Below are 15930 nucleotides of genomic sequence, written 5' to 3' on the forward strand. Positions count from 1 at the left end.
AGGGATTTGTGTTTGTGCCTGCCGCTCCAGCCTGCCACTCCAGCCTGCCGTGTTCCTGAGGGTCTGGCCGGACACCGGGATCGGCTGCCCAGGGGGTTGTGAAGGCATCTGCCACTTCAGGGGAGGCTTCTGCCTTCCTTAGCAGACACCTGTCTTTCAAAACCAAGACATTAACTTAGCTTCAGAAGTCACTGGATGTTAAGGAAAGAGCCTGGCTGGATCCTTTGAAACATGCAGAAGGGCAAAATTACTGAGTGAAGTTCTGAGGCTATTGTTCAAGTAAGTCAGAAAAAATGATCTTACAGGCCTTTCTTGACCTTAAAAAACTACTCATCTATGAAATGTTCCTTATGAGGTAGGAACTAATCCACTGAGGCCCTACAGGATCATATAAATTCTTTAAAGTAATTTTAATTTTAAAACTGTCTTATCTTTAAACCAAGACAAAGCACATATGCTCAATTTTGAAGCTGATTTGCTCAGTGAAAGAGCATTACAACTATGCAGTCCCCTATCCTGGAAAAGTCAGCACTCCTAGAAATGAAGGCTTACAAAGACTCATCTGCTCGTGACTGTCTTCCATTTTAATTATTGTTTTCTCTTGTGAAAATCCTGTTCTCAGGAAGCTGGTACCCAGAGCATTGTCTGGTTGATTGGACAGCATTCTCCAATGTTACTGACTGCTAAGTTTTCACATTTCTTCTTCTATCTGTAGAATCCTAGAATCATACAATATCTCAAGTTGGAAGGGATTCGTGAGAATCACTAAATCCAAATCCCTGCTCCTCACAGGACTACCTGAAACTGAACCATATGACTAAGAATGTTGTCCAGACAGTCCTTGAATTCTGGCAGTCTTGATGCTGTGACCTCTTCCCTGGGGAGCATGATTCAATCACTGACCACTATCTCCATGAAGAACCTTTTCCTGTTGTCCAGTCCAGTCTGAACTTTCCCTGATGCAGCTTTATTCCATTTCCCCATGTCCTATCACTGGCCACCAGAGAGAGGAGATCAGCACCTCTCACTCCACTGCCCACCTTGAGGAAGCTGTAGGTTGCCCTGAGGTCACCTCAGCCTTCTCTTCTCCAAGCTGAGGAGACCAAGTGGCCTCAGTCTTGCTATTGAGGATTTTCACCATCTTGTTCACACTCCTCTGGACACTCTAACAGTTCAATGTCCTTATACTGTGCCACCCAAAACTGCCCCAGCACTGGAGGTGAGGCCACCCCAGAGCAGAGCGGGACAATCCCCTCCCTTGCCTGGCTGGCGATGCTGTGCCTGATGCCCCCAAGGACAGGGTTGGCCCTCCTGGCTGCCAGGGCACTGCTGACTCATGTTCAGCTTGCCACCAACACAAACCCCCAGATCTCTTCCCCCAAGCCTGCTGTCCTCCAGTCTGCATGTACCTCTAGGATCCTCCCATCCCAGGTGGAGAATCCTGCAACTGAATTTGTTTAATTTCTAGTGGTTGGTAGTTGCCCAATCTCTAATCTACTCACATTTCTCTACAGGGCCTCTCTACCCTCAAGGGAGTCCACAACTTTTCCTAGTGTAGTATCATTACCACACTTCATGTGCATTTAATCCCTGCATCCAGATCATTTATAAAAACATTATAGAGCACTGGCCCTAAAATGGAGCCCTGGGGAACCTCTGGTCCCTGGATACCAGCCTGATATAACACCATTTACCAAAACCCTTTGAGCCCGACTCATTGGCCAGTTGCTCACACAATGTATTATGGACTCAACTAGATGTGTGCCAGGCAGTTTATCCAGCAGGGTACTGTGGCAGACAGTACCAAAAGCCCTGCTGAAATAAAAAACAATCCACATCTACTCTTGGTCACCTAGATGGTTTGCTTGAAGATAAAAGAAAATTAAATTGGTCAAATGGGACTTTTCCCTTTTGAACCCCTGGTGACCAATGACTGCATTGTCTCTTAAATGTTTTTCAGTAACTCCCAGAAAAACCTCCTCTATAAATTTACCAGGTGCTGCAATAAAAATGGCAGGCCTACAATTTCCAGAGTTTTCTTCTTATCTTTCTTGAAAATTTGGACAAATTTTGCCAGGTTCCAGTTGACTAGGACATCTCCAGACTCACAAGACAAATGAAATATAATGGAGAGAGGACCTGCCAAGTACATCAGCCAGTTCTTTCATGGAAAGAATCCTATCTGGCCCCATACACCTGTGTGCACCCAACTGAAACAGCAAGACTCAAACAATTTCAGGATTGCCTGGGAATCTATCATTCCCCAAGTGACAGTCTTCCAGCACTGGGATCCAAGGATCCCAGCCCACCATTGATGTTGAAGACAGAGGTGAAGGTGGCATCATTCTCTGCTGTGTCTGCAGTCCTATTTGAACCTCATCAAGCAATGGACCGATGTTATCTCTGATCCTTTTTTTGCAATTAATATATAAAACCCAAAAAAGCTCTTCTTGCTTTCCTTCACAGCTTATCCCGGACAGCTTGAATTCTATCTGAGTTTTGGTCACACAAATTTTCTCTCCACAGAGATGAGCAGCATCTCTGTCATCCTCCCATGTCACCTTGCTTCCAGTGTACATACACTTTCCTTCTCCATCTAAGTTTACTGCTCAACCAAGCCAACCTTCTGCCCCATTGACTTGGATTTCAACACTTTGTGTTTGGCTGCTCCTGCACTCTTAAAAGACAGCTCTTGAAAAGGGACAAGCATATCTGGACTCAAATAACTGCAAAAAAAAAAAAAATATTCCCAAGAGACTTTACTAACTAGCTCTCTAAGCAGCCCATATATGAGATGTTGTGCAATTCTTACTAATGACATTTATGAAGAAAAGCAGCACAGTGAATAAGATAGATAAGGAAAAAAAGTGGGTCCTTTCTGGTCACTTCATTTTCTTATTTATCTAGACTGAGGATCTAGCAGCTCAGAACCAACTCCCACCCCAAAATAAAGAACATACATGAAGCAATTTTATTAGCTACTTTGTCAGTTAGAGACAAGTATGAGCAGAGTGCAGCAGGTGTCCCAGAGCTCTGTTCCCATGAATATTTAGGTCAAAGAGATTAGTCTGAGCAGACAGAAGCCAGTGATCTTCCTTGCTTTGCTTAGTAATGATGTCCAAGATCTGAGTCCATGTGCATGAGGAGCTGGTGCCTGACAGTCATGAAATTCACCCTGCAGAAGCTCCTGCTACTGCAGTATGGTGTAAGAAATTATCTCGAATAGTGGGCAATAAGCCTTACTGGATACTTCTCAGAAATGAGACCAGGGAGCCTGACAAAAAGCAAAATTAAATGCAACAGCAAAGGCTGGCATGAGGAATATGGTTATAGTCTACCCTGGATCTTGATTAAGAAATATTCAAGAATTTTTGGTACTAAAATGATGGCATTGCAAACTACCCTTTTTCTTATGTCTGAATTAGTTTGCTTAGGAGAAAGAAAGAGCCTTGAAACTGGACATGAATTTGCATTAAGGTTGCTATACAAAGGACTCACCATGGTATGGTTTAATGCTCAAAGCAAACTGAAAAGCAGGTTGATATCTCCAAAGAGGTACTGACACACCCTATTAATAGGGACTTGTCTCTTTTGCATCAAGAAAGAGAACAGGCAGTGGAGACAAATTCGCTTTCAAGCAGAGTTAAATATGAATTACAAATAATTCAGGCCTTAAACAGTGTGACTCAAAGAAACCTTGAACAGTTTGGTGTGATCCACTCACAAGAATAAAGCCTGAGAACAAAAGTATTGCAAAATGCTCAGCTGTGGCATCTTCCAAGAACTAGTCAATATAAATACAAAAAACTACAGCTGGAGGTAGAGGAACAGGAAAGAAGAAGGAGACATTCTCATAGCAACAGCAATTGCATCACATGGGACACTACCGAAATGACTGTATTGGACTCGGCAGGTGCAAGAACATGAGAGCAGTGCAGAAGAACAGGAGTTTGAGGACAACAAAGTGAAAATGCTGCTGCAGGAGCTCTGGGATACACTGTCCCAGCAGCTTACATGAAAGGGTAGAGAGCTGCAAATGGAAAGCAGGCTACAGGATTGCAAATGGGAGGCCTTCCAGACCAGCGAGGGTGTTGCCAAAGCTAGTAGTTTTCCAGCGCCTTGTCCCTTTCTGCACCAGCCTGGATACAGGTGGGATAATGAGCTGCTGCTTAGAAGTTTTAAGTTAGATGCTAAGAGCATGCACAAGGAACCAATATTTTGTTGTGTGTATCCCCTGCTTTACAGGACCTCCAGCTTAGCTGAAGTGCTCCCAGTGACAAGGGGAAGTAACCTGTTTTTTGGATGCTTGTTGTTACAGGAGTTGCTGGTGCCAGCCCAACCAGAGCTGAAGATTCATTCAAACACAGGGAAAGCATCTCTCCTGTCCTGCTAGTTACCCACTGCAGCGTTATACTACTCTAACATGATCTGCGAGAGAAACAAGAGTGGCTTTATGCTGTTTCTCAGTAGCTCATGAAGAGTTTAAAGCTGGAAACCCCTTCACACCTCTGCCCTTCACTCCTACTGAGCCCAGCAGAGCATCAGACCTGCACTCCCAGAGCACATCCAAAGCTTCAGGCACAGACCTCAACATTCCTCAGCTCTTAACCAAATGGAGGTATTCTAACTCTGAATAAAATGAAATTACTTCTATTTGCTCATCTTTTGAAAACATTTTAATAGCTATTCCAGTGAGTTCGTACCCTTTATCTGCATATCTATTATTCATTATTTTCATTAAAGAAAACCAAGCCATGCTATGCTCATGAGGATGAAAGAAATCTGTAACGTTCTCTCTCTCTCTGCACTCCTCATACATTTTTATTTGAGATTATTTTTAATCCATATGTACTTGAAATAGGAAAATGTGTGCATTTTATTAGCAATAAAACTTCAGGAATTTTTCCCCCCTACTGATTTTTCATAGATTTATGGATCCATAATCATTCACGTCACAGCCTAAGGGAAACGAGGTTTGAACAGGATAATAGCCCTTAAATCCCTTCCTCTAAGCACTCAGATCTTTGCTGTCAGCAAGATTAAAACGGTCAACAGCAGTCTTCATGTGTCTATATCCCACACAGAGCTTTCACAACAACTGGAGTGGTAGCTGGCAGGGAGAAATATGCAGAACCACTGCTGTGCATGATATTACTGAGATAAAGAGAGAAGAAAACCAGGTTGTCAGCTTTTGCAGTGTTGAAAAGGACTGGTATTAACTGTTTAATCGGGTGAATGCAGAGGGGAGAAGAGCAAGGAATAATACTATGTTGCAGTTTAACAGGCAGCAAGAGTTTCCTTTCCTAAAACATAAAGGCAGAGAGATGGAAGCACCAAACATCCTCCCTAAGGAAGTCATTCATGTAGACAACCAGAGTGGTTCCTCTGCCACCACTCCCTTGAACGCCCAGCCCCTACTGCAACTTGGACCTGAGGGGCATTACAACTATTATGTGGATGATGAAGATGAGGAAGATGAAGAGAAAGAACAAGGAAAATGGCCACATGAAGATGCATTTAAGGGAGAAAGCAAGGCCTCATCATTTATTCCTTGTTCCCCTGCTCTTTCCCCCAGAGCCCCAGCCACGGCATCTGCTCCATCCATGCTGAATATCAACGTTGGTGGCCAAAGTTACCGCCTCACTTACCAGGCAGTGGCCATCTATCCCAAGACTCGCCTGGGCCGCCTGGCTAACCCCACCGACCGTCGTTCGCAGCTGGGCTATTAACTGTTTAATCGGGTGAATGCAGAGGGGAGAAGAGCAAGGAATAATACTATGTTGCAGTTTAACAGGCAGCAAGAGTTTCCTTTCCTAAAACATAAAGGCAGAGAGATGGAAGCACCAAACATCCTCCCTAAGGAAGTCATTCATGTAGACAACCAGAGTGGTTCCTCTGCCACCACTCCCTTGAACGCCCAGCCCCTACTGCAACTTGGACCTGAGGGGCATTACAACTATTATGTGGATGATGAAGATGAGGAAGATGAAGAGAAAGAACAAGGAAAATGGCCACATGAAGATGCATTTAAGGGAGAAAGCAAGGCCTCATCATTTATTCCTTGTTCCCCTGCTCTTTCCTCTAGAGCCCCAGCCACGGCATCTGCTCCATCCATGCTGAATATCAACGTTGGTGGCCAAAGTTACCGCCTCACTTACCAGGCAGTGGCCATCTATCCCAAGACTCGCCTGGGCCGCCTGGCTACCTCCACCGACCGTCGTTGCCAGCTGGGCCTGTGCGATGACTACACTGCCCAGGTCGATGAGTATTTCTTTGACCGGGACCCAGCTGTCTTCCAGTTGGTGTACAATTTCTATGCCTCGGGGGTGCTACGGGTGCGGGACGAGCTGTGCCCCCGTAGCTTCCTGGAGGAGCTGAGCTACTGGGGCGTGCGTCTCAAATACACACCCCGCTGCTGCCGCATTTGCTTTGAGGAGCGCCGGGACGAGCTGACTGAGCAGCTGAAGGTCCAGCGGGAGCTGCGTTCCCAGGCAGAGGCTGAGGAGAATGAGCATCTCTTCCACCACATGCGCTACTACGGCCCTCAGCGCTGGCGCCTCTGGAACCTCATGGAGAAGCCCTTCTCCTCTGTCACTGCCAAAGTGATGGCCGTGGCCTCCAGCTTCTTTGTGCTCATCTCCGTGGTGGCCCTGGCACTCAACACAGTAGAGGAGATGCAGCAGGTAGACTGGAAGAGTGGGGATAGTCGGCCTGTCTTGGAGCATGTTGAGACCTTGTGCATTGCATTCTTCACTCTGGAGTACCTGCTGCGCTTGGTCTCTACTCCAGATCTGCGCCGTTTTGCCAGCAGTGCCCTCAACGCAGTAGACCTCATTGCCATCCTGCCCCTCTATCTGCAGCTGCTGCTTGAATGCTTTACTGATGATGACCAGCCCCGGGGCCGGGGCTCCCAACACGAGCACGATATCGAGAAGGTGGGACGGGTGAGCAAGGTAGGACAAGTGCTTCGCATCATGCGCCTCATGCGCATCTTCCGCATCCTCAAGCTGGCCCGCCACTCCACAGGGCTGCGTGCCTTTGGCTTTACCTTGCGCCAGTGCTACCAGCAGGTGGGCTGCCTTTTGCTCTTCATTGCTATGGGCATCTTTGCCTTCTCTGCCATGGTCTACACAGTGGAGCACGATGTGTCCAGTACCAACTTCACCAGCATTCCTCATGCTTGGTGGTGGGCTGCTGTAAGTAAACACATCTTACCTTGCTGGGTAGCCAGAGACCCTCCCTTCCTTCCCCTCCCCTTCCTTGCTGGAGTTGCTGACAATCTTGAAAACAGCAGGCTCAGATCAGTGAACATCTGGTCTGAATTCCGAGCTTACAGGACATAAGCTCACACACACACCCCCATACATGCACTCATTCACCTCTCTGTAAGCTTAAATCAAGGCTTAATCAGGCAGACAGTGTTGAAATTCCCATATCTCCAAATGCAGAAAGTATTTTCACTTTTAAAGAAGAAGTGGGCGAAGAGACAGGAAAGAAAAGCATTTCCCCATTTAATGCCATTGTCAGTGTTGCCAAAACAATAGCGGGAAAAAATGCATGCATTAGGCTATCTAGTTACAGATGGACACAGGGTTTTCATTCTTATTCTATTTGTAGATCTTCTGTGACCTATCATACAACTGCAAGATCGTAAGACAGAGTTTATTAATTATAGTCAGATCACTTAAACTTTAAGAGTGAAAGCCGTCCCAGAACTCTGGCTGTTAAAAATCCATTAGGACCAACAACTATTTTACACAAGAGATTGTGTTCTGTTGTGCTGCAGAAGATGTGTGTATTTGTAACATCCTAGATGTAGCTAGACATTGTACATGCTGAGGACCCATATCTTGGCTGTCTATAACCCTAAGGCATGTCCTAGGCTATTGTCACACACACTTTGTTTTGCAACAGCTGATGCTGGCCTCCACAGACCATTATTATGGAGGGCCCCAGGAGCACTTCTGACCCCTGGGCCTGGCTATGGGTCTGGCTCTATCCCAGTCACTTCCCTGGAGAAAAAAGTCCATGCAAATAGACTGAATATGAGTTAGAACATCTCATGTTGGTTGATCAGCACAGGCACTGGATGCACAGAGCTGCATATGGGGCCCACCAGACAGTAATCCCAACCCATCCAAGGTCACTTCTCCTGGCCAGCCACCCCAGAGCCCATGGTCTGCACCTCTGGTTCAGCCATGGCCAATGAAGTGTGGTGGTTTACCACACATTTGCAGCACATGGCAGAAAAAAAGCCTTACAGACAAGCATAAATACATACATTTATATGTGCACATGCATTTATGTAACTGTGCTGAAAATCCTTTAAGCTGGGCCATGGAAGGATGGAAAAATCAGTGAAAAAAGGAAAGGGTCCTTTAATGTGACCTTCACAATCATCTTGTAGTGATATAGGCAGCCTATGAAAACATTGGTGATTCATACATTGCTAAAATATTTTGTTTTCTGAGCATGCAGGTTATATGCCAAATCTTTAGGGCTCATTTTTGCAAACTGGTGACACCATAATCATTTAGATATTCCTAAGAAAGTTATATGACTAGGGGAAAAAGGCCTATTTAGCTGAGCAAATGTCTTCAAAGACATTTGAAGGAGCTGTATCACTCACATTGCAATTCCAAAGCACAAAATACTTTTTAAAGCCTTTTAGTTCTTTAAGACTGTAAATTAAAATATCTAGATCATTCAAATTTTATAAAAATCCAACAGCATTCACCATCTCACATATGCAGGAGAAGTATCCCTCCTAAACTGTTACAGGCAATGTATAAGACTATGCCAGTGGTACAGTACATTATCACAGAATAACATTTTTGTCCTGGCTGGTGGAGATAAACATCTTTCCTTCATCTCAGTATTTATTTTTGGAGATATTTATCCTGTATTATCATTCAAATCCAGTGACTTAATTTCCATTAAACCAAATCACTAATCCTTTTTATTCCACAGGAAGCACCAAGTGCATCCTAAAAATGTGCTCACCCAGTGTTCTCTCATGTACCCTAATGCTTTCTTCATTTGAAATATCATTCCATTTAGCATGTTAGAGGATAGCAAACTGTACACAGTGATTTCTGAAGACTTATTTCAGTGTTAAAGCCACAAGGGCATTACGGTGAAAGTCCTACTGTCTGTGGCTTATTTCTGTCAGAGTTTTAGGTTACTGTTAACAGATACACAGAGTGTGTTGAGACACTGTGAAAAAAACTAAATAAAATCCACTGGCTGAAAAAGATCCCTTGCACAGACTAGAAAGTGATAGGTGACAGAAACCTGCAAGTTCTACCTGCCAGAGAAAAGTAAGTTATATTTACTAAGTGCAAAAATTATAAAATATCAAGATGTGTGCAGTGGAACTATATAAATTAGGAGTTATCTTATGTTGACTATTTGGGAGTACACCCTTCATAGGTAGCAGCTCCATAATCAAACATCCATTAATTTTGATCTGAATTTTACAAAGAAGATATTTCAGTACTTGGTGTAGCACTGGATCCGTAACATAGTTCCCTCACGTATCTGTAGGCTAGAAAGAGAAAAAAATATTGGCTGAGAAGAAAAATGTGAAGCCATGTATACAATGAGATGGTGATTCATATAAAACAAATATACTAAACACCATCCTAAAATATATATGACAAACAAAGGTAAGACTCAAAATATAACCCACAGAACGAGGCCCAAATACAGGGTTTTATCAACACACTGGATTTAGAAACAGGACATCTGTTCCAAGTGACACGATGAGGGAGCAGGGTTGCAGCTATCAGTGGATTTGCATGGTCAGTGAGCCAGATGTCTCCTCTCCCTACAGCCAAGCAAACTCATCTTCTGGACAGGCTGGTGTGGAAATTGTCTGGGAATTTCCTCTGCAGGGCAAAAATCTAAAAATCTTCCTGAATGGTGTAAAACCATTGTCTTTCTTTACTTCGTGAGAGGGATTTAATTTTTTTTTTTTAATTAGGGATGTTTTGCATGAGATAGATGGTACACCAAAAAAAAGAAAAAGAAAAAAGCAGCACAGAGTATTTCAGATTTACAATGCAAAGTACAAAAGAGCTAACTTTAACATTGTCCCTGATCAGTGAGCATATCTGTCTGTGTATTTCTTCTCAGCTAATGAGGTTTAATGTTGGTTTGCCTGTAGGTCAGCATCTCTACAGTGGGATATGGAGATATGTGTCCAGAAACTCACCTTGGTCGCCTGTTTGCTTTCCTCTGCATTGCTTTTGGAATAATCCTGAATGGCATGCCCATCTCCATCCTCTACAATAAATTCTCAGACTATTACAGCAAGCTGAAGGCATACGAGTACACAGCTCTCAAGAAAGAAAGAGGGAAGGTCGACTTCACAAGGAGAGCCATAAGGAAAATATATGAGTGCTGTGGTGAGGGTGCATCCCACCCTTTGTCACAGCAACAATAGTTTGTGATTTGGCTATTGGGAGGCAACAAAGAAGTTGGAGGAGAAAGAAGAAAAACAGATCAGCCAAAAGATAAACAAAAAAGGCCAAAAGTAACAAAAAGTAGATGTTGAAATCTGTTTTAAAGGGGGGTGTTTTCAAAACTAAAAAGGCTCAGATTACAACAACAGATTTTTTTAACTCTGAAGATTGTGAGCAGCACTTTCAGCACTCTCTGAAATTACCTCCTTCAGATTAAACACTCTGAATTAGTCCCAGGCAAAGATCTAACCCCTTGCTACTGATTAGATTGCCAATAAAGACCTACGATAATTGTACAAAGGGAAAACAAGTTGCTGTCATTAAGGGTCAGCCACCTTACTGCTGTTAAGGCAGTCTCAAAAATTAAACAAACAGAATACCCAATACACTGACTGCATCACTTAAATTGGTTTTGCATCAGCTTTCCAATAGAGGAAAATGGCCTAGGGTACTTATCAAAACATTAGCAGCAGCTAGACTCCTTAAGATGTCAGACTCTGTTTCCATTGCCAGATAGCTATGCTTCATTGTTTCAATTTTATTTTTCAAATGCAGCCCTGCAAATGATTCCTATTTTCATGCCTAGTCAAGCATTGCACTGCTTTTAGCATTTCCCCCCACCCCATCTCAATAATCATCTTTCAGTATGACAAGAACTAGTGAAGAATTCTGGAGTCTGAGTTGATAAATCTCATTGATCAATTTTTTAAAAATTTCCAAACCAAATCATTTTTAGGTATAGGATTAAGTGATAATTCATTTTGCAGTATTTAATATATCTACTGATTGAATTGTTAGAATAATAGACCTGTCATAGGACATAAGTATTAAGGCAGTATTTAAAAAATAATCAAAGGAAATATGTAATGGGTAGTAACTCATAAAGACTGTTCATACAAAGGATCTTATCAGCACTTAACTGTATCAAATTTTAAATATAATTTAAAATCAAGATAATTTGTCTGGTACATACAGCCATTAGGGACACAATCCTGACACTTAGCTCACCCCCAGGAGTACTTTATGTCCTGAGATTACTGTGTCTTTTTGCACAGCTGGATGGGATTTCTCATGTGTCTAAATTCACCCCAAAACTTAAATAACAAATAAAACTAACAAAAATTTAATGGAATTGCAGTTTTATGTATTACTTCAGAGACTATCAGGAATATTCTTTTTACATAAGAGCAGTCATACCAATTCAGAAACAGTAATCAGAATAACAGATCTGAAAGAAAAATTTTTTTTTTGATAATCAGATGCAAAGATCTTAAAGAAAAAAAGTCTAATGAAAAGGATCAATGGTAACAATGCACTGACACGACCCATGGCTGTTACTCAGCAGCACTCCTGTTGCAAAGCATCCTGATGACAGAGATGCATTTGAAAACTCTTGAACTCTCACGCTGTGTCTGTGCTGCTCTGATGAATGCAAATGGCTGCATTCTAATCTCAGGGCCACATGGGACACAATGGTGTGAAGCTCACTCTGGGACAGCTGAGGGTGAAAAAGTTCATTAATTTTGACACTTCCATGCGAATTGTGTCAAGCACAGGGACGTTTCTCCTTTCAGTGGTGGGAAGGTAATTAGTAACCAACTTGCTCTTCTCATTCTCTACCTCCAGACAAACGTATCATAAGCCCATCTGTCATTTTGTTCTTTAGGAATGACAGTCAGAACACTGTGTGCTGATCAGCTCTGTTAAAAGCTAAACCATGTCTTTAAGGCACAGCTGAGCCCTGGGAGTTCAGTGTGATAGATGTTTGCTGTTCTGGACTGCACACAATGCAGCAGGCACAATCCTGGCACTCACTGAGAAGAATAGCTGCTTTGCTTTGGCTCTAGGGAATTTGCATAGCACTTCTGCACAGCAACAACAGGACAAGAAGCTTCCAGGAACCACAGGAAACCTCTTACTGCAGTTCAGTGAGGTGACAAGTACAAGCATGCAAAAACACAACTATGCTTTATTTTCAACATGCAAATTGAGTTAGAGCCATTAAAAGCATTTAAAATCTGATTACTGGATTTTCAAAAAAAGGGGACACTGTAAATCAATTTCTTTGCTGAAGGAATTCATACTTGCATGACCATGCAGATGGGACGCAGATGCTCAGCCTTGCATGGCAGGCTCAGCAGCTTCTTGCCACCTACAGAAATCCAGAGCCTGAGCACTAACTCTGCTGAGACTGGACTTTGTCACAGCCTCAGACCTGACAAAGATCACTAGTTTTGTTTTCCACCCACTTGCCTCACCTGCAGGACCTATTCAAGCAGGTATTTTTGAAGGCATGCAACGAAATAGGTTTTCCACACCAAAAATGAGCAGACAAAAAAGGAGTCTTGTATCTTAATCAGGAGTCAGAATTGAATGTCCTTGGCAAATGCTTTATCTGTTCAGTAAGATTTCAATGCACAAATCCCACAGTATTGCTCTAACTGTTCAAATGCAGCTCTAACTGTTCAAATGGAGAGGGTCTCCTGCACCCCTCTAGTTGAATATGTTCCACTTTGCACCAGGTAAATAACGGCCCACAAGGTGACAGTAAAAGAAAGACCATATAGCTCGGTATTTCCAGCACTTAGCTGGGTGGAAAGGAGTGTGTCACAGGCCTTGCTTCAAAAAAGAGCTATGAAAGTATCCTGACCAAGCAGCAAAGTCCAAACACTTCCTAAACACTCAGTCTCCTCTGGCCCAAGCAATCTTTAGTTGACGGCTTTAGTTTGGAAGGAATCCAGAGTCTCCACACACTACAGCCACATGAAGGTAAAACTCTTACTTAGAGTACCCTACAGGCTAATCGCTATGGGCCAAAATACTGCCAGACACAGAGGAGAATGATTTCTGTCCCTTCAGAAGCACAAGGCTTTGTGACCGGTACCACCAGATCCCATTTGGGTGCACTGAGCACCAAGGCCATCACACTTTGGGCAGCTCAGTTTACCTAGCAACTGCTCAACTCTCTTTTTTCTCAATGCACTTTGCCCCCTCACCCTTCATCCAGCCCTACCATCTCACAGACGGCTTTGGTACCGTCTTGACTACTCTGTGCACTTACTCAGCACACAGATGTGACTCTTCGCAGGAGTGGGAATAGATTCTCACTTGACTCATGACCAAGCTCGGTGCTGAGAGCTCTGACTAGCACTAGAGCTGGCACAAGGTACATGGTAGAAGTATGCAGTCCAGAGGACACACCTCTGGCAGTGAGACCCTAAGTATCAGACTACACAAAGTTGCTGGGTTTTGTTTTGCAATACCTGTCAGCCCTGCCCTGCTGCATTGGGGAAGTGAATGGGTGCTTAGTGGAGTAAAGCACACTCCAGAAAATTAGAAGATAGTACTTGGTAAGGTTTTTTTCCCAAAGGTTTGTAATTTTCTTCTCTGGATTATTTTATGTAGCTTTCTGCCTTTGGCTTAACTATTCTTATTTTAAGGGTGACAAGCATAAGTCTGTGCATTTCAATAGGAAGGATTATGCCTAAATTTGAGGTACCATTATAGGAGCCAGACAGTGCCTGGATTGCTCAAGGCTCTGTCAGTGCCAGCACTTTCTACACTCCGTGTAGATGGGAACAAGCAAGGTCCTCCCACAAAGTCTCTCCTGCTCCTACCACTCAAAGTGGACCTCCAGCCAGCTCAGAGGAAGGGACAAGTTCATATTCCCACAGAACAGACTTTTGAGAACCTGCCGAAGGCTGTGCAAACCTGTATCAGCTGGTTCTGAAAGAGCATGAAGCATTTTTGCCTTTTCTTTGTGGTTGACACAATGTTCCCCACAGAGGACTCTGTTAATTTATTGTGCAACATCCATGAAGACTTTCAGTGGCATCACTGTCCCTAAATTAGTCAAAGGAAACAGGCAAGTGGTAGACATGATGACATCCAAGAACAATTGAGGAGAGTCGTGATTGTCTTGGTTACTTGAATTCCATAGGGCTTTGGCAATCAAAAGGTTTTGAAATAACACATCAAGGGAAAACATGCTTAAACACAACAAAGATGGGCAACACTATTAAAGTAGACAGTCTTCTTTTATGAGATGCTAATTCGGCATAACTAAGGTTTTGGGGAAACAGGATGGAGGAATCTCAAACCACTGAGAAATAAGAAATCTCTCTAAATATGGCCATGGTAAAGTCTTCTATTTTAACTAATTGCAGATATTAATGAGACCCAGAGGGAGAAGGAAAATGTATTCTATCATTATGTTTCACTACAGACTTAGCAAACATGCTCTCGCTGTAAGACTAAGAAACAGTCAGTTTATCTGGATGGCTTCATTTTAGGAGAACGAAGCATTGTTTCTTCTACTTAATTTAGGACTGGGAATTATGGGGGGGAAAGGGGGATGAAAAAGAAAATAAAAGAAAAGGAAAAAGGAAAAAAATAAAAGAAGAAAGAAAGGGGAAGAGAAAAAATTTTAAAAAATATGGGGGGGGGAGGAGAAATGTAGAGTCTGTCCCTACATGAGAGAGTGGAAAGAACTCCAGTTAGAATATGCTCCTGCACAAATCCTGTTTTAGAAGAACATCACTTTCTCAGCGCAGTTCAGGAGCTGTTTGCTTTTCTCATTCAGAAAGATAGCACTTGAAGGGGTAGCTACAGTACACCACCGATTAATAGGCATCTGGTACTATTCCCAGGTTTCTAAGGCAAATAGCAATATTCAGTCTTTAAATATTTTAAGTAAAGTAAGTGAAATTTTTTAAATATCAGCTAGGAATATTAAAGGTTTTTGATGAAACATAATTACTATCAGTAAGACTAAGAAATAAAAATTGTCACCTTGCTTAAAAAATAGCTTCAACTGTTTAGACCATTCCGGTTTTATGTCATGCAAAAATATGCTTATCTACTATTACAAAACTTTTATTGACTTCTTTATTTGGTAGTATAAAAATTACATGCCTTTTGACTGTAATCCAGCCCTTTATCTAGGACTAAAATAGGGAAAGGTCAGAGGTAGACGTTTTTTATGTACTTAGGTATTTTAATGGAAATACGCTGAGAAAAATTAAAGCTACCTACAAGTAAGTCCTGAGATAGACATTATCAAGGTTTTTAAATAAAACTTGTCAGAGTCTAGTTCTACTCTATAAAATTTTCTGTACTGTCATTCAAACTCCTGAAGTGGATTTGCTCGATTTGTAAGCAAAAGAATTTGCCATCATTAGAAAGCAGATAAGCAAGTACCATTCTTTAAAGCCAGTCTTTTGCCACCACTTAATAACTGTTCTTCAGGCCATCAATTCTGACAGGGGCGGGGGGGGAGATGGGGAAACGATGGCAACACACCACAGTGGACAACACAACAAACAAGCAAAAAACCCCAAAACCAGTACATTCCAGAAGTTCAGGAAAATTTAGGAATTCACAGGCAGCTAGTGACAGCACCTTCCGCTGTGATGAGGAGCCTCTTTAGAGCAGGGCAAAGTAGCTGGGTGGGTCCCCCCGTGGG

The 15930-nt window shown here is 42.8% G+C and overlaps 1 protein-coding gene across 2 annotated transcripts; it reads left to right on the forward strand.

Moving 5' to 3' along the window:
- Positions 1-1862: 1862 nt before the first annotated feature.
- Positions 1863-15557, forward strand: KCNV2 (potassium voltage-gated channel modifier subfamily V member 2). 2 transcript variants are annotated; one of them, XM_008632569.2, is made up of 3 exons: positions 1863-5231; positions 5742-7196; positions 10169-15557. In XM_008632569.2, exons 2-3 carry the CDS (start codon positions 5778-5780, stop codon positions 10445-10447), a joined length of 1698 nt encoding a protein of 565 aa, XP_008630791.2. In that variant the 5' UTR covers positions 1863-5231; positions 5742-5777; the 3' UTR covers positions 10448-15557. The 2 variants fall into 2 exon arrangements, with proteins under 2 accessions (XP_008630791.2, XP_017588276.1); XM_017732787.1 differs by having other exon boundaries at positions 5742-6953.
- The last annotated feature ends 373 nt before the right edge of the window (positions 15558-15930 follow it).

Source organism: Corvus brachyrhynchos, unplaced genomic scaffold (genome assembly GCF_000691975.1).
Source record: "Corvus brachyrhynchos isolate BGI_N302 unplaced genomic scaffold, ASM69197v1 scaffold194, whole genome shotgun sequence".
NCBI lineage: Eukaryota > Metazoa > Chordata > Aves > Passeriformes > Corvidae > Corvus > Corvus brachyrhynchos.

Excerpts from the sequence above, each read along its gene's own strand:
- KCNV2 (XM_008632569.2), top strand. The coding sequence starts at position 5,778 with ATGTTGCAGTTTAACAGGCAGCAAGAGTTTCCTTTCCTAAAACATAAA. Across the intron at positions 7,197-10,168 it reads ATGCTTGGTGGTGGGCTGCT|GTCAGCATCTCTACAGTGGG; the intron begins GTAAGTAAACAC and ends GTTTGCCTGTAG.